This window comes from Arvicanthis niloticus, chromosome 21 (genome assembly GCF_011762505.2).
Source record: "Arvicanthis niloticus isolate mArvNil1 chromosome 21, mArvNil1.pat.X, whole genome shotgun sequence".
Taxonomy (NCBI): domain Eukaryota; kingdom Metazoa; phylum Chordata; class Mammalia; order Rodentia; family Muridae; genus Arvicanthis; species Arvicanthis niloticus.
Window position 1 is genome coordinate 15471927 of NC_047678.1, and position 26595 is coordinate 15498521.

Consider the following 26595-nt stretch of genomic DNA (forward strand, 5'->3'; position numbering starts at 1 on the left):
GTAGCACGCAGGATCTGGACATGGTACCCATATGCCACCTTTTCCCAGAAAGATTCCCTGAGCCAGAGCATCACGAAGTAGGTCCTCAAGAACATCACCATGGAAGCTGACCTGGAGCTTTTCATGTCTACTTCACTTCTTTTGTAGGTTCTATGAATTAGTTTTCACATAAGACTTGGCTTTGAAAACAAGATTTCTGCCATTTTGACTATGGCATGTTTGTTTTTTATCATATATATCATCATCGTTAACTTACTTCTATGGAAAGACATTTACTGTAGAAAAATTTAAAAGTATACATTTGCAGAAGGAAACAAATTTAGAAATAGCTTGTATCATTACTTCCTATTGATAGCTATTGTTAATGTTCTACTGTATCCACTTAAGAAAAATAATAAACAACTCCACAGTTGTAATAAACAACAATTGCTTTTTATGACATTCAGTACTATGGTGCATAAACTTACCTTAAATTATTCTACCAAGCCTTTTGATTGTTTACAGTTTTTCATACGAATATTTTTGAAGTAGTACTCCTTATAGCTAGTTATATGGAATTTTATTTATATAACTACCTGAGAACAAATTTTTTAGGCTAATATCTTAAGTTTATTGGAGCTATCCTAACTGTCTTCTCTAATAGTCAGACTTCCCTTGTGCTGCAGCCAACATGGGCATTCACTCACAGCATCAACCTATTAAGCACACTGATCTGATCATTGAGTTCTGTTTCCCTCTGCACTCCCCTCTTACTGAACAAAAGCATCCTAAGGGCATGCTGCTGTCTATCCGCATCTCATCTTTGCCAACACACCCAGTAAGCGCTTGGTCCTCCTTTCTTCTCAGTCAACTCCTCAACTTGCCACCTTTTGTTCTCATTGTCATTAATCAAGAAATGTAAGCTGTCATTTGTCATATATTCTACAAATTTCTCTTCAATCTGTACTTGCCCTTTTATTAAGAGAGAGAGGGAGAGAGAGAGAGAGAGAGAGAGAGAGAGAGAGAGAGAGAGAGAGAGAAAGCGAGAGAGAGCATGCACACTCACTCGTGCACATGCATGCTCCCCATGTATGGATGTGGTGCTTGTGTAAAAGCCAGAGGTTGACATATGTACCTTCTTTGGTTGCTCTCCACCCTATATATTGAGGCAGGGTCCTTGATGAACACATCACTCACAGATTTATCTTGTCTGGCTAGCCAGTGCTCTCAGAGACCCCACTTTCTACCTCTCAAATGATGGAATTGCAAGCGGGTCATCACCCAATTGTCATTTACATGAGTACTAGGGAGGGATCTGAACTTTGGTCCTCAAGCTTTTTCAGTAGGCCCTTTAGTCATGGAATTGGAATCGTATCTCTCCAGCCCCCTTTTCCTTTTTAAATATGTTATATCTCTTTTGCTTATCTCATGTAATATGGTTAGTGTAGACATTTTCAAGTTTTGAATAATATTATCCCCTTTCTATAAGACCCTCACATTTCTTTAATGCTAATGTATCCTTTATTGTGGTAGTTGTTTGGTTTTATTTGTGGGGTAGAATAGGGATTTGATTTTCTTCCCAGATAGTAAGTCACTTGTTCTAGAGACCCATGGATTTAAATCTGTCTGTGTACTCATGTATTATGTATACATTCTGGGATTCCTGCTGTTCACTTAGATTTTGATTTTTATTCATTAAATTATCCTAGTTTCATGGTTTATCTTAATATCCAATGGATATGAGCTGGAGGGAAAGCTCAGTGGTTAAGAACACTGACTACTCTTCCAGAGGACCTAGGTTTGGTCCCCAGCATGCACATGGTGACTAACAACCATCTGTAACTCCAATTCCAGAGAATCCAATGCCTTCTTCTAGCCTTCATAGATGCCGCAAGCATGTGGTACACAGACAAACATGCCTTCATAGGCAAAACACCCAAACACATAAAATAAAAATAAATTTCAAAAATTAATATAGATATATAGGCATAAATCTTTAATAGATCAATCTCCTACATTTCCTCCTTATTTTAAAAGTCCCCTCTGCTATCTGTAGTATTCATAGTTTTATAATTCTAAATGAATTGAAAATGATGTTGTGTTTCAAACAGAAAATAATTTGAGAATTATATCTCTCTGTTTATTTAAGTCTCTTTATGGCCCTCAGTAAATTTTTATGATTATCTTTATATTAGACTTACAAATAACTTTTTAAGTATCTCTTTAGCTACTTTATAGTGTGGGGTTCTACAACGAATGGGGGCTTGCCTGTCCATTTGCATCTAGATCTCACTACCTTACTTCATTTACTCCTTGGGGTTCTGAAACACAGTATTGACCTGATATGTAGGCTTAAAGCCATTGTGTTACAATGGCTACCAGGTCCACAAAGTCAAGATCGAAGCATCAAAGGCAATCAATCTGTACCTTTTGGTGTGTGTGTGTATGTGTGTGTGTGTGTGTGTGTGTACATGTATACTCACATACATGGGCTAGAGATCTATATCAGATGTCTTCTTCAATCTCTAGTGTTTAAGACAGGGTCTCTCACTAAACCTAGAATGTACCTATTTGATTAGACTGACTGATCACTGAGCCCTATGGATAGTCTTGTCTCTATCTCCTCAATACTAGGATTATAGGATTCTCCCATCCCCAGTGTTTTTTTTTTTTAAAAAAAAACTGGATTCTGAGGCAATGAAATCAGGAGGCCCAGTATATATACTGAGTCTCCCAAGCCTTGATGCTTGTCTTTTGAATCTTTGAATAAGTCGGTACAGCTCATCAGAGAATCAAATTTCTCAACTGTGCATCACAGACTCCATGATAGAGTAGGAAGTGCCCCTGTACTTGACAGAATTCCTAGAGTTTCTTCCTGGTCACTGGTCAGGCTATCCCGGAGCAGATCCATAGACCAAGTCAACGATCATCATGAATTTGATTTCCATAAGCTAAAACTTAAAACATGTAGATAGGAAAATAGCCTAATCTAGAGAAGAGGGACGTAGTAGTCATGTACTTATGCATCTGTCTGCCTCTCATTCCCACTTCCACTGTAGTAGTATGTCAGTGTTATTCAAGGAAACCACACACACACACACACACACACACACACACACACACACACACACACTCCATTGGATAATAGTATCTTAAGCAAGGTATCTCACCCTCCCTTAGTAAAATAATTGACAGCTTCTGCAGTCAGGTCCACCAGACACTTTCCCTGGGACGTGAATCTTTACAAGAGAGATAGGAAGATGCATAAGTGCTGGTACCTGCCCTTTGCAATAGCAGAACCTCATTGAGACTTCCTAGTCCTTCTTGCCAGTGAGGCCCTAGAACTGTCTTGGTGCCTTTTCTCCCCCGAGACTTAGCATGCATCCTTCCAATAACTTCCCTCTGCTGACAGTAGCTGGGGGTCTGTTTTGATTGCTCACAAGGAATGCTAAACAGGATCAAGGAAATAATGATCTACAAGCCACGTCACAAAGGCACCCACAAGTTGATGACAGACCAGGAAGGAAATACGGTTCAAAGGCAGCATAGCCTTGAGGCAAGAGTACTTGGGGCCACCCTAGGCCAGGTGCATACTTAGAGACGAACCAACAAACAAAAATCAAGCTTTTCAAAACCAGCTTGCATGGTGTTCGTTGTCCTCGACATTTCATCTGTGTATCAGAATCATCGGAAGCACTCCAGTGGGAAGGGGCTTTCTCACTCCCACGGCTCCAACGTTCACTTCAGTTGTTACTAATTTGATGATGATCATTTGATTTATTTCCATCATCTTTTCCTTCGATTTTTTTTGCCACTTGAAGTGTCTGCCACCACCTCATCTTGGTCTCTTGGAAACCACCTGCAAGCATTCAATAGTCACACAGAAGAGCTTGGTTTTTTTTAGGAAGCAAGTGGCTTTTAGACATGCAAATGAAGGCTGGCATTTCTGTTCCTCAGAAGTTTGCTGCTACTGGAAATCCTACAAGTGCGGCTGGGGAAGCTTACTTAGGAAGATTGGACAGGTATAAAGTGTAAATGAAAAGCCTTCCACGGGGAGGAGAGTGCACGCATTGAAAAGGACGTCTGGGATTCTTCACAGCGAGAAGAGCACAGCGAGAAAGGATTTATGAGGTTGTGTGTGCCTAGCTTTCATAGCCAGCTGTGGAGGGAGCAGCCACTGGCTTCTGGCTCTTCACCTGACTCACAGGAACTAGGACAAGCCATTCTTTTAATTGGCTTTTATCTCTTCACTGCTATAGCAAAGGGGTTTCATTAGTTTCCAGGGAAGGACTCTGTCTACATACTGAATGTGACTTTTGAGGAAATGGTGGACTCTGATATGTTCTCTCCAAGAGATTTCTGGTATACCTGTGTCTCTGTCTTCTGATCAGTAGAGGTCTTCCTCGTGCAGAGACCCACTTTCTAAAAGTCGTTAGGTTACTAAGCCATTATTTTAAATTGGATATGGAAAATAATTCAGCAGCATTATGTAGAGCATAATCCCTAACAAAATTGAATCCTGTCATAGGAGCTGATGTTCAGTTTATGAAGATAACCAAAAAGCACAGCTGGAAAGGTGATTTGAAAATTCATTTTTGTAATCTCTTTCCCAGCTGAGACTTTGGGGGTCCAGTTTTTGCCAGAAGCAAACTTTCAGGACTGTCATTAAATACCAACGTGGGTGATTTCTAACGGCCACAGTGACATGGTGTCTAATGATTCCCTGCTCCCAGGCACTGCTAGAAGAAATTCATCTTCCATTTTTAGATTCCTGGGGCCTATTTTATAGCCACGGAGGAAGGAGGGAGGGTATTGGCATACCTCACTCACACAAAATTTAAACAACATAGCACACTATTTATTCAGCTTAGAATGGTTTCTGTCTAAGAAAATAAACTTGTAAAATATGAAGGAAACTCGCTTTGATTGCTAAGCAAAGCTAGAGGGCTTTGAAGTCTAAGCCTAAAGAAGAAAGGTTCTGTGACAGATAAAGAAATAAACAACCATACAAAGGTTAACACTAGTCCTGATCTGGTCCATTCACTGAGAGAGTTGACCAAGAGGTGCAACAAAGGTGCTCTCGGCACATCCAGGGAACCCAACAGCGAAGCCATGTCTGTCCTGTCACCAGCATGTCCCTGTTGGTCTGCAGTCTCAGGCCCTAATTACACTGCCTGGTGAGGAAGAGGTGACATATGTCAGGTCAGTTCCCGAAAGGCTTTTGTGGAGTGAAGAGGAAACCTGGGGAAGTCTCTTCTCTTTCACAATAGCTGAAGAAAATAGATCTCCAGCTGCAGCAACTTCTCCTGACATGTTAAGACTTCTCTTGATCTCCGTGACTGGGCCTGTTGCTTCTCATCTTTACCATCTCACAGATTGGCAAAAATGGGTTGAAAAATTCTAAAGAAAGCTTTTAGCTTAGAAGTGAATGCGTTCTGTTTGACTTGCATCTGACATGTCACATGACTGGGCTGGGATACAATATTTATGGTGCTCCATAACTAAAGCAAATTGCCGTGAGGGCCATAATTTGAACTTTTTCAAAACAAATCTGTCTAGCACCTCTTCGCTCAATACTGCTCTTGATTGTACACTGACAGGACCATCTATACATTGTAGACAAGACTCCTGACAGATAAAGAACAGTGTTTACCAAGAGACTCAAAATGTTAGGCCTCCAGGCTGCAGGAACAAGTACCCATTGTTCCCAAGGAGACTAGTTACCGGCACACTGAACCATGGGCAAGCATACCACAGTGCAGGCTCAGTAAACAGGTATAGTGCACATCTTTTCCAGATGTAGTTCATCAGCTCATGCCTGCATTTTCTCAAACCAAATTGCCCTTCATAGCAATATCCAAACCACCTGTACAAGTAACTGAATTCGTGGACAACCTTACCCTGACTTCTTCACTGTGAGTGTTCTCAGCCAATACCTCAGAGTTTCAGGAGGCAGAGTGAAAAAAAAAAAAAAAAAAAAGGTAAAATGAGTTCTCAAGAACTATATTCTGCATGGAAGTATAAAAATTGTCAGACTGTGACACAAATAACCAATATACAGGTGATGGAAGAAAAGGTAGTCAAAGATATTTCTGGATATGTACTTCAATGGCCTCATTCACTAAAACAGGATGGGAAATGACACTCTTGATTTCTTTTCCTGGTGCTATGATTAAATACTCTGACAGAAGCAATTTAAGGAAGGAAGGGGTTAGTTTAGCTCCCAGTTTAAGGTACAGTCCACTATGGTGGGGAAGTTAAGGCAGCAGGAGCTTGAAACAGCTGGTCACATGATGCCTATGGGCAAAGACTAAAATAAGGAATGCACACCAGTGCTCACATGCTTTCTCCATCTGATGCAACCTAGGAGCTCCTGCCAGGCAGTGGTCCAGCCCAGTCAAGCAGGTCTTCAAACATCAATTAATGTAACCAAGATTACCCCCTAGAGGCATTCCCTGCAGCCCTTCTTCCTGCTGATTCTAGATTCTGTAAGATTGGCAATTGTCACTAACTCTCACTAACAACAATTAGGTGACTTAAAGACCTTCATGATCCTACCCACGTGGAACAACCACCTGGGAAGGTACATCTTGTACTAATAGGTGTAATTACTGATTAGAAATTCCAGCTATCCTGCTAAAATAGTGTTCATTGAATCTAAGGAAATGGACAGGCAGGTGGGCTTTGGCTAATGAATTACCTAAACCTTAGGCAAAACGTCAGGAGTCTAAGAAAGAAAGAAAGACAGAAAGACAGAAAGACAGAAAGACAGAAAGACAGAAAGACAGAAAGACAGAAAGAAAGGAAGGAAGGAAGGAAGGAAGGAAGGAAGGAAGGAAGGAAGGAAGGAAAAGAGTTCTTTTCTCCTGTAACCTTCAAGTTAAACTGTAAAAAGTAGTCACATAAGTTAGAATTTTCTTACATTGATAGTTAGGGGTCTGGGGAGTATGGGCATTGCTTAGCAGAAATTTTATTTTATTTTATTTTTTTTATTTTTTTTATTAGATATTTTATTTACACTTCAGATGCCATCCCCTTTCCCCATTCCCCCCCCCTTAGAAAACCCCTATCCCATGCCCCCTTTTCCTTTTTGCATTTATACATTTTTTTAAATAATGTTAATCATAAGCGTTATAAGTTTGGACTTGTTCAATCAGAGGTGTAACCCACTGACCGACCTAGATATAACAACTATCTTTGACTGGTGGAGATACATGAATATCTGCCTCCCTGTCTCCCCCCTCTTTCTCTCTTTCATCACCTAGCTTCTCCTATCCTTCTTCTCCTCCTCTTCTTACTCCTTTTCTTCCTCTCAGTACTCCTCCTACCTTAGCTCCTCCTACACATCACCCTTCCTGTTAAAATAAAACTTTTCTCTCAAAATACAATTAGAGCATAATTATGCCAATTTGTACCAGTGAGGTACAAGATAGTCTTAATACCCAGTCCATCATTTTGTTGACTAACCAGCACCTCTGTCATCTATCCTAACTAAAACATTTAGTTCTGAACCTGGCTTTAGGATGAATGTCAGCTGCCGACCATCCACTCAAATCTTTTCTCTTACGGTAAATAGCTATAAGTTTTCAACCCCGTCAGAAATCCAGAATGACTGAGTTAACTATAATTGTGGGAAGCACAAATCATAGCTTCTAAAACTTAGCCAATTTATAGAGACCTCTGAACACCTGAAAAGCCCCTATACTACCGAACGTTGGAGCATCAAATCTTCAGCCTTCTGGCCCAGAATCATCTGACAGACCTTGGTGATGCAGGATTATTAAGGACTGATTACTCTGTCTAGGCAGATATAATCAGTCGACTATTCTGCATGTGTGTCCTTTTCTGGACAGTAATTTGTCTGTAGATGGAGAGAGGCAATTCTTGCCTAGTGGCTGTTACCACACAACTGGAGTAACTCCAAGGATGCTCAATTTCTTCTTAGAATCCATGACAGGAAGCTGTCAGGAGCAGACAGGTCTCTAATCAATATGAACATTAATATATAAATATTTGTAGCATCAGTTCTATGGACTTCTGATGTTTTGAAAACCAACTCTCCATGTAAGGTAACCTGGACTGTTTTCTGTTAACTCCTCTCAGCTATTTCTAAGTAAAATATGGAAAGCACCCTAACAATAAACTCAAAAATATGAATTTGCTATAGTCTCTTAACTCATAGGTTAACCGTCCCAAATAAGTTTAAAAAGTTAAAAAAGGGCTGGGTCTAGGCCCTGTATTCCTAAAGGTGTTATACAGGCACAATGCCCATGAGCGTATCAATATTCATCTCACTTTTATATTAATAAGGAGCTCGTACCAATGAAAACCTTAAATTTGAGATCAAAGTAAATTTTGTACCATTTAAGAATTTATAACTTCATCTTGATAATAATTATACAGATTTCTACCAGTAGGTTATGGCTATGCAGTAAGTCCTAGCTAATCCCCCCTGTTCCAACAAAACCACTACTTGTCCCTAGAAAGACAGACCATTATTAACCACATTAGTCCCCAAGCTCAGGGAATAGGGGCTCTGACTCTTCTTTAACTTCTTCAAGCTGATTAAGGGCGTTGAGATTTTAGAAGAGGGGTGGGGGGGAGAGTAAGTTGATAAGCCTCTGATGCTGTGTCTTCACTGAATCCAGATGGAATTCCAGGACATCAGAGGTTTGGGCAGGTCTGCTCAGTATGCTTGATGAGTAGATACACCAAGGCTGTGTATTCTGCAATATACAATTCTCAGAACAAGTTTTAGTATCAAGAAAAAAAAAATTTCCCACCCCCAGGGGCCTGACATTTTTTTTTTAAAGTTGTTAGTTCTGAAGACTTTCCCCCCCCCCCCCCCCCGCTTCTTAAAATTGGTTGTAGTATTTACATTTCAGATTTTATCCCCTTAGCCTACTTCCTCCCACCACCCAGAAACCTATCCCATCCCCCTCCTCATGTTTCTATGAGGCAGTGACCACACCTACCCCCCTCACTATCCCCTCCCCGCCCTCACATCCCCCCCCACTGTGTGTTCATTCATTCATTTTTCATTCATTTTTTTATGGGACCAAGAAACTCCTCTCCCACCTATGTCTGACAAGGCCATCCTCCCCTACATATACCTCTGGAGTCTTGGGTCCCTCCCTGGTGGTTTAGACCCTGGGGGGGGGGAGGGGGGCTCTGGTTGTTTGGTATTGTTGCTTTCCACCTGGGGTCAATAACCCTTTCTGCTCCTTCAGTCCTCTCACTAAGTTCTCCATTGGGAAACCCCTGATCATATCAGTGGTTAATTGTGAACATTGTCCTCTGAGTGTTTTAGTCTTTGGCTGACCTCTAAGGAGACAGCTATATCATGTTCCTCACATTATGCACTTCCAGCCATCCACAACAGTGTTTAGATTAGGTGGCTGTACATGGGGTGAATACCCAGGTGGAAAGGTCTCCTGATGGCCCCTCCTTCAGTTTCTGTTCCATGTTTTGTTTCCCTATTTGCTCCCTTGAGCACTTTTATTTCTCGTTCTAAGTAGAACTGAGGCATCCCCTCTTGGTCGTCCTTCTTCATGAGCTTCATGTGGTCTGTGGGTTGAGTCTTTGCTAATCCAAGCTTTTGGACTAACATCCGTGGAGATATGTTTGTGTAACTATCTTCTTTTGGGGTTTTTGGAAGATTACTTTCTTGCTTTTTCTAGGTTATAGTTTCCCTCCTTGTGTTGGAGTTTTCCACCAATTATTCTTTGAAGTGCTGGATTTGTGTTGAGATACTGTGTAAATTTGGATTTGTCATGGAATATTTTGGTTTCTCCATCAATAATGATTAACAGTTTTGCTGGGTATAGTAGTCTGGGCTGGCATTTGTGTTCTCTTAGGGTCTGTATGATATCGGTCCAGGATCTTCTGGCTTTTATGGTCTCTGGTGAGAAGTCTGGTGTAATTCTTATAGGTCTGCCTTTATATGTTACTTTGCCTTTTTCCCTTACTGCTTTTAGTATTTTTTCTTTGTTTTGTACATTTGATGTTTTGACTATTATATGGCGGGAAGTATTTCTTTTCTGGTCTAAACTATTTGGAGTTCTGTAAGCTTCTTGTATATTTATGGACATCTCTTTCTTTAGGTTAGGGAAGTTTTCCTCTATAATTTTGTATTTACTGTTCCTTTTAGTTGGGAGTCTTCCCCCTCATCTATACCTATTATCCTTAGGTTTGGCCTTCTCATTGTGTCTTGGATTTCTTGTATATTTTGGGTTAGTAGCTTTTTGTATTTTGCATTTTCTTTGACAGTTGTGTCAATGTTTTCCATGGTATCTTCTGCACATGAGATTCTCTCTTCCATCTCTTGTATTCTGTTGGTGATACTTGTGTCTATGACTCCTGATCTTTTTTTTAGGTTTTCTATCTCCAGGGTATTGTCCCTTTGTGATTTCTTTATTGTTTCTACTTCCATTTTTAGATCCTGCATGGTTCTGTTTAATTCCTTTTTCCGTTTGGTTGCATTTTCTTGAAATTCCTTAAGGGATTTTTGTGTTTCCTCTTTAAGGGTTTCTATCTGTCTACCAGTGCTCTCCTTAAGTTCTTTGAGAGTGTTATTTATGTCTTTCTTAAAGCCCTCTATCATCATCATGAGAAGTGATTTTAATTCTGATTCTTGCTTTTCTGGTGTGATGGGGTGTTCAGGGCTTGCTCTGATGGGGGAGCTGGGTTCTGATGATGCCATGTAACTTTGGTTTCTGTTGCTTACATTCTTGCTCTTGCCTTTTGCCATCTGGTTAACTCTAGTGCTGCCTGTACTTGCTGTCTCTGACTGAAGCCTGTCTTTCTAGTTATCTAGCTTGTGTCTGATCTCCTAGGGGTCCAGATGTCTCTGTGATCTTTTCCAGCTGCACTGATTACAGTGGTACCTCTAGGATGCCTCAGGATATGGTGCCTCCAAGGTAGTAGTCCAGCTAGGTGTCTGCTGTTCTGGGTGCAGTGTCTCCTCTAGAATATCTCAGGATATGTTGTCTGAAGCTCTGAGTTCATTTGTTCCTCTGTGGATCTGGATTGAGTGGACCTTCCAGTATGTCTCAGGTGGAATCCGGGGTCCACACAACAGCAGACCTGGCAGAGGTCTGATCTAGGCCTCAGATCTGAGAACTAGTTTCTAAGACACTGTCCAAGTTAGAGCGCCTGAGATCCCTGCTTCCTCTGGGTTCTTGGAGGTTGGGGACAGAGCTGCCACACAAGATCTGCTTAGTGCTCTGGCCCAGATCGGAAGGAACCAGTGTTCCCGGCCAGGAGTAACTTCCTGGGTCCTATTGGTTCCCAGTTACTCCCTGTTTAGGGCGGGCCCTGCTGTCTGCTTACCTAGGACACTGCCTGAGTTCGAGTGCCTGGGATCCCTGCTTCCTCTGGGTTCTTGGATGTTGGGGGCAGAGCTGCCACCCAAGGTCTGCTCAGTGCTCTGGCCCAGACCGGAAGGAACCAGTGTTCCGGGCCGGGAGTGACTTCCTGGGTCCTTTTGGTTCCCAGTTACTCCCTGTTTAGGGTGGGCCCTGCTGTCTGCTTACCTAGGATACTGCCTGAGTTCGAGTGCCTGGGATCCCTGCTTCCTCTGGGTTCTTGGATGTTGGGGGCAGATTAGCAGAAATTTTAAAACTTTGCAATGTGAAATAATTCTAAAATACATATTCTGTCTGTGCCATAGAAGTCAGAAATAAGTACATAAGTTCATGCTATTTTTCCTCTTAAGTTCCACAGAACTGTCTGCCAGCTACCCAGCTGCCAAGCATGGGGAACATGTCAGTAAACGTACACTTTGGAAACAGATTCCTTCATATTCCCTGAAGGAGTTTTCCATTCGGTTAAATCTTTGACTTCCAGTTCCAAGTTCTCTCTCAGCAGTAGTAGTAGCAAACCTGTCAGAACGGCTTCTTTTACTAGATCGGGAATAAAGAAATGCATAGCCTGAAAAATAACCCATCGACCTCAAGACCCTCAGAGTACTGTGGAAGAACAAGACACGTTGTTTTATTTTTTTTTTCTTGCACTCTTTCTGTGTTCTGGTAATATAATCAATATTCCCTGTCTAAAAATGCAATATTCTCCAACTTCATAAACCCCTCAAGTCTGCATTTAATGTCAAAGAAAATCACGCTCTATGTGACAGACATCTATTTCTACGCTTCCCTACCTGAAGCCTTTATCGACTTCTAATGAGAAAAGAATGGGGCATGATGTTATCACTGGCTGAAAGTATAGGTGGCAATGGACTTAAATAAAACAGTTGAATATAAGGAAAAAAATGGGCCTTACTACCAATCAATCCTCATAAAACATTTATTTGTATGTAAGAATATAAATCATCACCCTAGGTTCTCTATTCAAAGTAAATAAGCATTTTCTCAAATAGAGAATTAATTCAAGGAACAAGCATTTGAGTACCTAGTGTCTTTTTGAAACTTATAGGTTGGAGACGATACAGAGAGAAAAGCAGTGGACATGTCTCCTGAGGATAAGGAGGTGGGCAGGAGGTCAGTGTGCATCTGTAGGGGCCCATGCAAACCTTCCGTTGCATCTTACACATACCTTGACACAATATAAGATCTGCAATGTTCCTAACACAAACACTTTAAGTTAAGGATGCTTAGAAGTTACTAACTATGGCAGTGCTTGCTAAAATTTCTGACTAAAATATAAATAAGTCTATCATATGCCACATGCTTTCATTTCTTGTTCATGAGCATTCTTACACTTCTTAACAGTGCACAAAAGTGCTGGTTAAAATTATGAAGTCTTTATATTTTCTTCCAACTTTTAGTTGGCTTATTCCAACTCAAAACCATGATTGCAGACTACCCTTCTTAATTTACTGAGAAGACAATGGGATTTAGTGGAATGCAATTAATTTAAATTGAACCAATCATCCAATTTGTTCAGTGTCTGAACAATCACCTAAGGTTCATTCCCAATGTAGTATTATTCGTTTTACATAATTTACAGTTACAGGATCATGAACCTTGATCATGTAAGCAAGCAAATTGATCTGGAGGTCTCTGAGGGGGTCCAGAGTATAAGTAACAGAGGATAGTGTAAATAGTATTTGGTTATTCAAAAGGCAGCAATTGTTGCATGAAAACTGACCTCTCTGGAAATAATTTACATACCAACAGTATCATTATTTTTACCAAATAGCTGTTTCCTGAATTTCCTTGCCAGTGAATTTGAACTGAACTGTGTACTTTGTGGTTTCTCAAAAACAGTTCTTTTAACTAGTGTCTGAAAGTGTTGGTTCTAATTTTTGTTCAAAATTGCATAAATGAGTCCCTGTGGCCAAGCCTTTTATGACCTTGCCCACCATGAAACCTCAGTGGGCAGATGCTGAAAGACGATTTTGTGCACAAACATGAGTCAGACATTCTTACTTTCTCTAAACCGCTTCCTGATTCCTTCCAGAGTTGCATTTAATGGCTGCTTGTTTTTCCAGGGGTGATATAAATAGAATCAACATATTTTATATGATACAAAATGAATACCATTCCCTTTTTATTTGAATACTTATTTAAGAATTCCATTTGATGTATTTTAATCACACTCCCTCCCTCCCCCACCTTTTCCCAGATCCCCATCAGTCTCTTAACTGCCCAACATTGTGTCTTCGTGTTTAAAAAAACCCTTGAGTCCCAGTTGTGCTGCCCATATATTCTTGAACGAATAGTCTTCTACTAGAGCAATGTGAATCTACCAAGGATACCTTCTTAAAGAAAATTGAGTCTCTCTCTCTCTCTCTCTCTCTCTCTCTCTCTCTCTCTCTCTCTCTCTCTCTCTCTCCTGGCAGCATCCAATTGCCAATAGCCCCTCATGCAGTTGTGGGACTTAGTGCCCATCTGCCCTCTCCATGTAGACTTTTGTATGGTTTTACCTGGCATAGGTCTCTTGCACCCTGTCAACCACTGTGAGTTCATGCATGCAGCTATCTGCTGTGTTCAGGAAAAGACTGAACCTTGCAGTTCTCTAGGCCTCTGCTCTTACATTCTTTCAGCCCTTGAGCTTTAAGAGGAGGGGTTGGGATATGTACATCCCATTTAAGGATGAGAAATATACAGTTTTTTATTCTCTGTACCTTGACCAGTTGTGAGTCTGTGTGTTAATCACCACTTACTCCAAATAGAAGCTTCTCTGATAAGGGTTTATATATATGCATTAATATAGGCTTATGAAGATAAGTCACTAGGAGTCAGTTTAATAATATGTTCATTTGACAGAATTCTAAGTATCAGGTTGTCTCCTAGAGCTATGACCTGTCTAGGTATGGGTTTTATCTTGTAGAGCAGGCCTTAAATTATATCAGAAAGTGATTGGTTACTCCCGTTATGTCCATGGCACTGTTGCCCCAGTGAGCATGTCTTGTTAGATCAGCCAATGTTGTAGCTCTCAGCATTCATAGCTAGGTAAGACAGATGATTACTTTCTTCGTCAGTAGGAGGCATAGCACCTTCTGTCACTATGAAAGCGCTAGCCAGTGCAGATGAAGCTTCCAGGTCAGTATCAGCTTGATTTCTCAAAGCTCTATGATTCAAGTATGAGGTGTCTTCAGAAATAGGGTCTAACTATCAAGTTTTGGCAGGTAATCAGTAACACTCGCAATAACCTGTAATGTTTAGAGGTCTACAGGATTCATAGACTAACATCCCCCATTCCCGAACCTTCCCTGTATGCCTTCCTTTACCCTGCCTGACTTCAACCCTTCCTGTTCCATTATTACCATTTAATCTTTATATCACTAAGTTTTACCTCCACTCTCATGAAAGCTCTTTGCTAATTGCCTAACCTCGATGGGTTTTCCCAATAGAGCACACATACCTGAAAATTCAAATCCAACCCCAACAAATGAGAGATATGTGTGACGTTTATCATTCTGAGTTCATGTTGTCTCACTCACTATAAAATTTCCTCCAAATAATTTCATTTTTAATCCCTTTGGCTTTGAGCTAGAGCAGATACTGAGTGAGTTGTTTTTAGTTTTATTCTCTTACCCACAAGTTTCATTTTTTTTTCTGAGTCATATAGTCCATTGTGTAAATAGACCATGTTTTCCTTACTCATTCTTCAGTTGATGGGCATCTAGACTGTTTCCATGTCCAGCTGTTGTGGACAGAGCAATCATGAACTGTCTGGTTGCATTATTAGGAGTAAGAAATTTCTTCCTAACTGGTTTTTATCATTGCAGTAATAAGTGTGTGTGGGGGGGGGGGAGGGGGGATAAGTCAATAAATGACCTTTCAGGGCATAGAATATACAAAGCACATATGTCTTGCCACACCATTTGCTGGAAAAGGTTGTGTTTGTCCCTTGAATGAATTTCTCTGGCTCATTCACCTCCTTCGTGTCTGCTTCATTTCTTCTACTTCTAATACTTATGGGACAACTTTATATTTACTGAATTTTATTAATATGCTTAGTTTGGAAAGCATGTTAATGTGTAGCATATTGCTTTATACCAAGAACAAACCTAAGAAACATCTGGGTGCTATCCAAATGAAAAAAGCTGAATCTTCAAAATGCGAAGTCATTGGCCAATTCCACTGGTGGGGAGCAGACAGAATACTGAATGGATGGATGTTGTTGATATGTATGTAGCCATGTTAAGGACCCCAATGCCTCAGACCCATGGAAATGACAAAGCCTTACTCTAGGTCCATGTGAGAATGTTGAATCAACCACAGGTTCCTCATTCCAGATGTTGACTGCCTAAGACTGCTTCCCTATAAAACACCCCAGCTGAGACTAGCTACTCCTTCCTCCATATGCGTTCATAATGAACAGAGTTTTCCAGTCACTAGTGTAGTAGGCATTCTTTGTTAAAGAGTGGACAGTCTACCAAACCACAGCTTTTCTGTATGTGCACCTGGCATTCCTTCAACCCCACTCTGTCTTTATTAGGTTTCCCAATCCAAGCCATGCCGGACCTGGCAAACACTCATTTTCTAACCATGTTCAGAAATGGATAATAAAAACCTGGGCGAGACAGAGACTGGAGGTCCTCTAGGCTCCTGACAAGAATGGAGCAGGTGTTCCTTTACCATTCTAAATTCTACTCACCATTGGCATCATTAGATGCTAGCTGTTTTTATTATATTTATTTTTATTCTATTTTATGCCACAAGCCTAACTTCGTGAAGGTAACAGCCCACTTACTACCAATCTTTCTTTTACTAATAAGGTCTATATAAAGCTATAAAATTTTTTCCAAATAATTTTGTTTTTATCCCTTTGGTTTTGAGATAAAGTATATGTTTAGTGATATTTATTTCTAAGACAGTTATAATTTCCAATTTAATTTTATCTTCGACCTCAGCCTCAGTAAGAAAAGTCTACCTCAAAATATCTAATGGGCACATTTGGTTGCCTATGTCGTTTGTTAATTTTTGAGCTTATGATACTTTGATAAAAAAAAAAAGATATTGTAATTTTTAGCAATTAAATGATAGGTATTGTTTCCTTTCTTTGGAAGGGAAATCTTACTGAACTATTTGATGGTAAAATATATTGTTGACTTACTCTGTATAAGTAATTTTTAAACTTACCAGTATTGCTTCTTTTAATAAAAAGAAAAAAATAATTAAATGTCTCAAAAGTCCTACATGATAATTGTTCTCTGAAACAAAAAATAATTTCATAGAACCATGTTGATTCAGAAAAGCCAGAAAAGGAGAAGCAGAAAAAAAATATGATTTTAAAATTCCCTTAGTATTAACAAGAGACATTGGTAAAAATAAGAAGTAAAGGAGAACAAACAAAAAATGTGTGTTGTCCCCAAAGAATCAACAAGGCTATCATTTCAGGGCTATGCAAGGTTAAGACCAAGCTGTTGCAAGAGTGAACTGACATTGGTCAAAGCTTACTTCTTGAAGTTCAGTGTAAGGACCGGAATATCCCCTGACAATATAAAAATGTACAGCTTGGGGCCTTACTCCAAAATTACTGTATTTTAATAAGATTCCCTGTACTTGCTGATGTGGATACCCACTAACTGCATTTGGGTGAATTCCAGGAATTCTCCTGTCTAATGCAGATTCTTAAGCTGCAATGGAACTTCCAGAAGGGGTAGGGGTCTTCTAGTGTTTGAAGAGGACGATGATGGGTGTAACAGCATATTCCAGGAGTGCCGAGGACAGGCAGTGAGAGGAGTGAGAGACAACAGCGCTCACACTCAGAAGACAGGGTGTGGGTTGCTCCTGAAACGCTGCCTCCGTCCTTGGCCTAGACATAGCAGAAGGCCCCATTCTCCTTGTCTTTTTTTTCATAAGGCAGTTTTTTTTTTTTTTTTTACAGCTCTAATCCACAAGCAATCAGCTTCTTTAAACAAGATTATTCTATTTCATTTTGATTAAAATACAGTTATAACCTCCCCCCAGTCCTTCTCTCTCCAACCTCGCTCATACCCGCTTCCCACTAAAATACATATCTCCTTTTCTTTAACTATTAGATACACACACACACACACACACACACACACACACACATGCACATGCACACACACACACACTATATATATATATGTATATATATGTATATATATTTATATTGTGTATATATACATATATATGTATATATATGGTGATATTATACATAATATATAGTGAATTAGGTAATAATATAATTTAAATACATATAATAAAGAATATATTTGTAAATAATATAAATTAATGTATTAATTCTGGAGGGTTGATGAAATGTGTTTAGGAATGAGTAAAGCATAGAACTCCAGAGCATCTATCTTCCACTTGATGAAAAGGAGTCCTTTCTTCAGTGGAAGATGATCGTTCACCTGAACTTACCCAAGGATGAGAACGATCATGATCCATTGTGGAGTAACACATATGTGCTACAAAGGCCATGCGGCTGGAAACAAGACATGTCCAGGTCTGAACTGTCCCACTTCTTCTGTGGTCTTTGTTCTGACCTCTTTCTAGTCTTAAGCCACTTCTTCCTAACTCAATCCCCTGATGCTTTTTATAAATACCGATTCCAATCTTATAGGGAACTGAAAAAGAGAATGAGTTGAGGCCTCTAGGATATAATGTCTCCTTTGCCTTGATTTCTTCACAGTCCCAGTTCTAAAGAGGAAGATGCAAGCTGATATTAGTTCTAAATGGCAAGCGTGCTGTTCCAGATAGCAAATGTGAGCCTCAGGACTAGGCGGAGCCTCAGGACTAGGCGGAGCCTCAGGACTAGGTGGAGCTATGAGAAACATGTACAGGAAGTCGGAGCTGGGGCTCTTAGGACTCTGGCCCTGACTGAAGTCACTTCCTGGCTGCCCTTTCTTTCTCTGAGAGGTGTATGGAGCTGGTCTGGACATGCTGTAAAAGGCAAACAGTGAAGTTAAAAGGGAGGTGAGACATGCCCGCAGACGTAGGGGGAGAACCACTGGTAAGGTGCAGCCAAGCAGAAAGCAGAGCAGTGAACAGGAGGGGGGTCCTCTGTCCGGTGGTTTTCTAGTCTACTCTCTGGGGCTGCACCCTGACAGAAGCTGACAGCACCCACAGGAGAGTAGAGCCAGGATCATTGTCAAGAAGAAAGGTGGATTTAGAGCTGAACCAGCGATTGGTAGATAGCACAAAGAGGCCTCTTGTCTTTTACACGTAGCTGTCTGAAACAGAGCTAAATTTAAGGCTGCTGTGCAGAGCCCTACATGATAGTAACACGAGATCTACCTACAAATAAATGTGCACTAAAAAACAGAAAATTGTCCACTCTGAATTTGTTCTACGATGGGAATTTTTTTTTCTTTTGGTTTTTCGAGACAGGGTTTCTCTGTGTAGCCCTGGCTGTCCTGGAACTCACTCTGTAGACCAGGCTGGCCTCAAACTCAGAAATCCACCTGCCTCTGCCTCGCAAGTGCTGGGATTAAAGGCGTGCGCCACCACTGCCCGGCCATGATGGGAATTTTTATGGATAATCTAGTTCCCCCTTGCCCATGGAGGACATGATCGAAGACCCCACCTGTGCCTGAGTCCTGGACACTCCCTAACCTGCTAGGTATAATAAGAAATTAGTAACAACAAATGCAAACCAAACGGACAATTAAAACAATAAGTTAAAGTAAAAGCTATTTTAAACAGAAGCATTTCTGGAATTTTCCATCAAATATTTTCAGATCAGAATTGATTGCAGATAACTGAAAGCACAACGTGAAACTTTCCATAAGAAAGAGTGGCTTAGGTGATAGTTAGATGAGACAGTTTCAAAGTGTGTTTGGCTTATAAAAGTCATTCTAATCATAATAATTTATGTGATTTAATTAATTACCAGGCTATAGAATTATTATGATCATGTATGCTAATAGTAAAGGCTAAATCCACCTTGTTGCTTTACTTTAATTACAACAGCAAGCTTCTGATCACATGGTCTTCATGGTTTGTCATGCATATGATGTAGCCATACACAGGATTCTGAACGTATTTAGTAGGGACCTTGTGTGTGTTAGTGTTCCACAGCGGGCAAGGAAATGAAAGACAGTGAAGTGATAGAAAAGCCTGTTCAGAGGATGAGGGAAGCCAGATTGGATGTGCAATCCCCACATCTCATATCTCCTTCCCTGGAATATCAGAAATGACAGCTTTCAGATAGATAGGGATCTCAGCTGTCACTTCCAAGGTAACCAAGGTGACTAGTCCCTCATCCATTCCACAGAGAGAAATATTCAGTTATTTACCAACACCACTCACAAATTCCCGGTGCTTCTCGAAGGATTAGTGTGGCCAGAGAAGTTCTTAAGGTCTGTTTCCGTGAAGAAGGCAGAACAACAGACAAGTGCAGAAACAACGGTTGGGTGACAGAAAACGTGGAGTGGGGAGCCAAAGAGAAGGGTAGAGAATGGTGAAAGAGTCAATTTTACAAAGTGGTTAGGGGCAGTTTGTCTGTTTATGTAACATTTGAAGAGATACTCTGTCTTACTGCGTCCTGCCTCTCCATTGGGATGCCCAGGCGCCGCTGGGCACACCATCTGGAGGAGGTGGGAAAAGCCCGAAATAGGGAGTCCACAGTGGTTCTCCATCTCCTCTCTTGGTACCTGGAAGAGGAAGCCAGTAAGGTCTGAACTCTACCTTTCCCCTTGGGCCAGGTGGAAACTAGAAGGCTGAGAGGAGGAGGTGGAGTCTGGGACAAGTGGAATCTGATTGGGAGTGAGTGCCAAGAGTACCGGAGGGGCTGGAGGGGAGAAAGCCTTTCTCTGGAATCTTAACTGCCACTCTTGAGTCAAGGCCTTCCCTCCATCAGTCCTTAATGAAGCAGCTCTCTGAGAAGATCTTTGCTTGTTCTGACTGGTTTATTTGATGGTGGATGTAAGTAAATGCAAACACTTTATTTGGGGTGAACCAGGGTTAACACCCAGGAAGGCAGAGGAGTGCCTTGGCTGAAGGCTCAGGGCTATCTAGATACCTCATCGGCACAGAAAAGAACTCCAGGTTTTCTGCTATGTGACTTTGTGCCCGTGGTCACCAGTGTGGTGCAGTGGTTATGTGTTCCTGAGCAGGTACAGAGACAGATGAGAAATGGCTCCACTCCTACTAGCCAATCTCTAGGATTCCTGGAGTTTGAGCTCATTCAACATTACCAGTTCTTATGCCTATCTGGTAGCATGATCTCACATGCCCTATATAATACTCAAAGCAAGGAGGGAACCACAAGGGTGTTTTTGTAATGAGCATTCCCAATTCAAGATGCTCCAGGGCCTTGTGGCAGGATGTATATTCGGGACCATGAGTTAGGAGGAAGTGTGTTAAAAAGGCCAGAGAGCTGTGGAGAGGGAAGAAGGGACAGAGCTAGATTCTGGGAGTACATTACAGTGTTCTTGGCAGAAGACTCACAAGACCTGAAATGTTTTTGAAGGATCACTGTGTCTCTATGAACAGAATGTGAGGGACCAACTTGGGGATGGGGGGGGGGGGGAGTGGTGGGGAGTAGGGACTTCAGCTAGAAAGCCATTGCTGTCACCCAAGCTAAACATGATGATTGCTTAGAAGGCGACATTGGGGCTAGAGGTGTTGAAAAGTGGTTGGGCTTGGCTAATAAATGCAGTTGAGATTGTGCAGTGGGAGAAGGAAAGGTTGAGCCCAAAGGCAGGACCAAGAGGAAAATAAAGGTACTATGTTGAACAAAGGGAGACAGCAAGCTGAGATGCTGAGTCACCAGGAGCCTGGGCCTGTGTGCAAGGATCCAGCAATTCAGTAACCAAGAAGAGGGAGAGGAAACCAGCTCACTGTAGGTGTGTGCCATGCTGAGCCCCTCCAACCTTGCAAAGGATCTTACCCATTCTTCTTCTTAGAACAATTCACTACACACCACACTTTTGCATTTATCCACTTCCTCTCCAGAATATCAATACATTGGTCAAGTGTTTTCCCAGGAAAGAGGAGCTCAATGAACCCTCAATCAGAGGACTCCTCTGCAGGCTTGACATAGATGCACCATGATGTTTTTAAACAAACACAGAGAAACATTTCAAATCCAAACAATATGAATGTGGTCCTTCTACCTCCTCAATATCTTATCACATCTTAAGCATTCCTGGTCCTGGTTGATTTTTTTTTTTTTTTATAGAACTTCTGTGAAGAGTAATGTTAGGTTTCTTTCTTTCTTTCTTCCTTCCTTCCTTCCTTCCTTCCTTCCTTCCTTCGAATTTCCCAAGACATGCTTAGAAACTAAAAACTTACCAAAAAAAATCTTCAGAAACATTTATTAGATATATATTTCTTAACAAATATTTTTCTCCTTGGTTTTTTTTTCTTTATCTAAAAATTTAAAGCATAATGTTAAAAGGAATGCACGATGTAAATAAATGGCTATGTGCTAGCATTATATAAACATGCTTTAACAATATTTTGTCTGATACCAACTTGAAAAATAACTACCATGTAAATAAATGCATGCAGTTTACATATGAAAAAGCTCGCCCCTTTAAAAGTCTTTATTTCCAGCTCATTTGAAATGCAGGCATTCAGCTCATGTAACACTATACTCTTAAGGATCATCAGCATTTAATTTATGAGTGTTTTTTGGTGGAAAGCCTCCGCTGCTTAAAATTCAGTTCAATCCCCTTGTTCTGAGTTGAGGAGTACTTATCGCCTATGCTTTCCCCCAAGCCCCCCTCTATGCCCAATTTCCCATAATTAATCTAATCTTTAATCCAAAGTAGAGTGGAGCTCTCACCAAAGGCCACCCAGCCCAGGGATACTAACAGAGTGGCAGAGCCAAGGAACAAATAACACATTTGTCCTGTTGTTATTCTCTGTCCCCACATGGCATGAGGCATGTGTGATTTCATGTAGCATTTAAAGCTCTGAGTAATGTGGCTTTAAGAAATGCTCCCTGTAGCTGACCAGGGATGGGCTGGTGGGAAGTACACTGGAAAAGACCACAGCCCTACCACCTTCTAGGAGTGAATGGCTTGGGCAGAGGTGCTCCTTGGTGCTCAGCTGCAAAAACAAGTGTGCCCAGCTTCGCTAGAGATGCAGAGGCACATGAGGTCTCTTATCTGATACTTGGCAATCAGCAGCATTGGAAAAAGGAACAAAAGCCTTGTCCAGGTCTTAGGTTGGTGACTCATAGATTTAATATTGAATTACGGTACAACAGGAATCTTTCCAGGCTCCCCTAGGCACACAGTGGAAAATGGATGTGCCAGCTACTAGAAAACACAGCTAAGTAGTTGGCCCTTGTTCTGGGAAGCCCAAAGTTGACTCCCACACTTTTTAATTCACATGTTTCAAAGAGTACCTTTTCTAACTCTTGACTACAGCATCGTTTCTCTCCAGAAAGAGACTACTTCCATTCTTAGTAAGACTCTACTGCTTAATGCTTTATATGTTTCAATTCCAAGACTCCTTTAAAGCAAGTAGCAAGATTTACCTGGGTTTTATTATCATGGTAATTATTGAGAGTTTTACCTCTCCTGAGAGCAAGTTCATTTTCCAGCCCTGTCCTTGGACTTGGGAACGAACATTGGTTTTGACTGGTCTTCTTTTGGATTTCAGGCATAGTTGCTGTTCTCTTCTGTGGAGTCACACAGGCACATTACACCTACAACAATCTGTCATCGGATTCCAAACTGAGGACCAAACAGGTAAAAGAAAACTCATGACTGGCTTTTTGTCTCTTTCTTGGTGTAGTGGATCTGTAGCCACTCTGACAGTGCATGCGAATAGAATTTCCTTAGTAAAGGAAGAAAAGTATGCTTAAGGCTTCATTATAGGTTGGATATTTATAGATTTTTTCCCCCTCCAGGATAACCATTAACAATTCTCTTGGTAAGCAAAAATATAGTTATAATAGTCTCTCCCTCCTGAGACATGGGGAGCATAGACTGTCAGTCTTGAAGATGAAAGACCTATAGTCTGTAATAATTCACAGTCACTTACATCTAAAGGCATTATAAAGTGTGTGACTGTGGGTAATTATCCAGAGAATGAAAAGAAGAAGAGCGTGGAAGCAATGCTTGCTTATCAGTTGAGCGTTTCTATTTCAACTGCCCATTGCCACATGAACAAAATATGTTTCCCTTAGTCTGAGGATATATTGGTGTGTGTATCTGCAGAAAGACAGACATAGGCTCTTTCTGCTAAGATGCACTTAGTCATTTTGTACCAAGCACATCCTGAATACCAGAAATGTTGACAGAGACTGAATGTGGCCTTTACTTCAAGGGGTAAACTCCTTGTAAAGGCTGTTGATGAGGGCAAGGCATATAATATGCACCCAACACACAGTTAGATATTAGGACAAAAATATCTCAAGAGTGTTTGGGGAGCATCCTGGAAGGTCTTCTCCCATGGTTGTGGCTGGGGAAGTCAGCTTGAAATTTCCAGAGACAGTGCCCAATCTGGAGCAAAAAAAAAAAACAAAAAAAAAAACAAAAGTAAAGAGGTACCAAGTCAGATGTAGTAAAGGATAGAGAGTATTTAAGAGATATGTGAGGCAGAGGGATTGGCACAGTCAGTCTCTTAGGGAATTCACTGATGCTCTGTAGATGGATTTACAGTGGACTTACAGGTTGAGAGAAGCTAAGTGTCCAGGAGATACAAGTAAGGAATGAGACAATACAGGCAGCCTCAGGCTAAGAAAGATCAATTTATGTGCTTTAGGAAGGGGATTGAGCTTCATCCTAAAACAAATAGAAAGCTGTGGTTCTCAGTCCTCCCAGTGTTGAGACCCTTTAATACACTACCTTACGTTGTGGGGACCACCAATGATAAGGTTATTTTGTTGTTACTTCATAACTGCAATTTTGCTACTCTTATAGATCGTAATGTAAATATCTGATCTGCAAGGTATCTGATAGTGGATCACAACCCACGGGTTTGAGAACTGCTGGATTAGAGCAACCAACAGGAATCATTGCCTCAAAGTTCTGGAGTTCAGAAAATGGGGACAACAATATTGGTGTGATTAACTCTTTCTAAGGGAAAATCTATGTGTGTGTTCTCTCTCTCTCTCTCTCTCTCTCTCTCTCTCTCTCTCTCTCGTGGTTTTCTGGCAATCCTTGCTATTGTTCCTTGGTTGACAGACAGATCATCCTCATGGGTACCTTGGTGTGCATATGGTTCTCCCAGGTGCCAGCCTCTCTTCAAATTTCTTCTTTTGATAAGAACATCAATCAGATTGGCTCAGGGCCTACCCTACTCCAACACAACCTCATCTGAACTAGTTACGTCTACAGTGACCCTACTTACTAAGGTCAATTTCTGGAGCACTAAGGATTAGAACTGTAACACATAAACCTGGGGGAGGGGTGCATAACTCCACTCAAAAAGGGATTATTAAAGTATTTAAAGCAGACTAATTTTAGGGTAATTGGTGCTTCATTTTATGATGCTCATTTTGGTAGATGGGGGAGAAAGTACCTAGACAAGTTAGCTTTACTATTTAATGGCAATGACATAAACTGGCTATCCAAATAACATCCAGCAGGAAGTATTTAATTTCCGTGTTTATAAGTGTCCGTCATTGTGATTGGCAGCCTTGGTGGTCTTTACTTGGAAAGGGCTTGTTTGCATGTCTGCAGATTTGTTAAGGTATGTGTTCCATGGTTCACTTCACCAAGTGCCACATGCCTGTCCTTCTGTGAGTACTGAAACAAGTCCATTTCGATCGATTGTCAGCTTGTACCACCTTTCCTAATCACCTTATATGGCTCAGTACAACACAGGAACCAACTGAGTTTCAATGCAGTGAGTAGCCTTCCAATACTAAATGGCCAGGATGGTGGTGGCAATAGGACATGATGATGAACTGGACTCAGTCATGAGATCGATCCAAAACACAACAGAAGGCAGAGAAGCCAGAGACTTCTCATGTGATGCTGGACGGTGGGCACAAGGAGAGTAAAACAACATCCAAGCAAAATCTCAAACTGGCCAGGAGTTCCTGCAGGCTTAGGTGAGACTCTCTGCAGGGGCTAAGCCTGGCTTTCAGTCAGGCCTGTCTGTCACATCTCAATCTCAGCTTGTCCTCATTGTGTCCTCTGGAACAGGGATCTGCAAGGCTACCCTCCCCCCCCCCCCACCCCCCTTTCCCTTCACTGCAGGGAGATGCATTAGAAACATCATAAAATGCAATTTCTCACCTTTTGACAGCCCTCAAGTAAAACAGAAATAAATAAGCCAAAATCCTGATACTAATACCCAGAAACCTCCAATTCCGGGATGTTTTAAATTATAAAACCTGGTAGTATTCTCTGAGGCTTTAAGGAAAGTGTCTAGGGCTGTTTTTTTTTTTTTTTTTTTTTTTTTCTGAGAGCCTCTTCTGGTTCTCTCAGCATTTGTATTCTGGGAAGCTGAATCCTGTTTAGGGACTTGCACTTTTAAGTCATGTTATCTAGACTGCTCAGCAGTACTTCAAAGATAACTCCTCTCAGGGTGAGACAGCAGACCAGCACCTAGGGGAGACAAAGCCAAAATCAGTGCCCCACAGCCTTCTGTTCTCCCTCCGAATGTCTTGACAAGCACTTGCTGACAGGCTCCCAGTACATCTCACAGCACTTGCCCTCTTTAAGGAAAGAGGTTTCTACAAGCTTATTCTTTGCAACCAGGGAACTGCACACCCCTGACCCTCGCTCCCTCACTGGCTTCAGCCTAGGTGAAGTAGGAGCTTAATAAACATTGATTTTTTTCCCCACTCTTTTCTCCTGGCTCTCCTTCCTTTCTTCTATCAGTATCTATCATTTCTAATTCACTTTTCTCTAATAACGTATACATACATGCATATCTATCTATGCATGCATACCTAAGTGTCTATATGGGGTCAAGACATAACCGACACTCCCATACAGAGTCTCTGGTAACCATTCTGGGAAAACAAAATGAGATCAGATATACTCAGCCATGTCTGCTCAAGGTAGCAGAAGTTCCAACTCCACATGTGAGTTGGAGATGCACTGTGAGCTGTACAGAATCCCCATGGTATGGGTTACAGATGTGGCTATCACATCCCCACTGAACCTGAGGATGCTTTGGGAAATATAATGTGACAGCTCATGGTGGAGGACACAGTATCCCTTCCCACACTGTGTCCACACTGCCAACAGGAAGAGCAGTTGTCGAACCTTTTGCCTTTCTCTCCAGGACCATGTAATGGGGAAGTGGGAAGTTAACA

At 41.2% G+C, this 26595-nt stretch overlaps 1 protein-coding gene across 1 annotated transcript in view; it reads left to right on the forward strand.

The window, feature by feature from the left end:
* The window catches only part of Slc9a9 (solute carrier family 9 member A9), a 539257-nt gene that overhangs the window by 252435 nt on the left and 260227 nt on the right, over positions 1 to 26595 (forward strand). The window contains exon 9 of the mRNA XM_034484566.2: positions 22980 to 23068. Within this exon, the coding sequence (XP_034340457.1) occupies positions 22980 to 23068 (89 nt within the window). The remainder of the gene's footprint in view (positions 1 to 22979; positions 23069 to 26595) is intronic.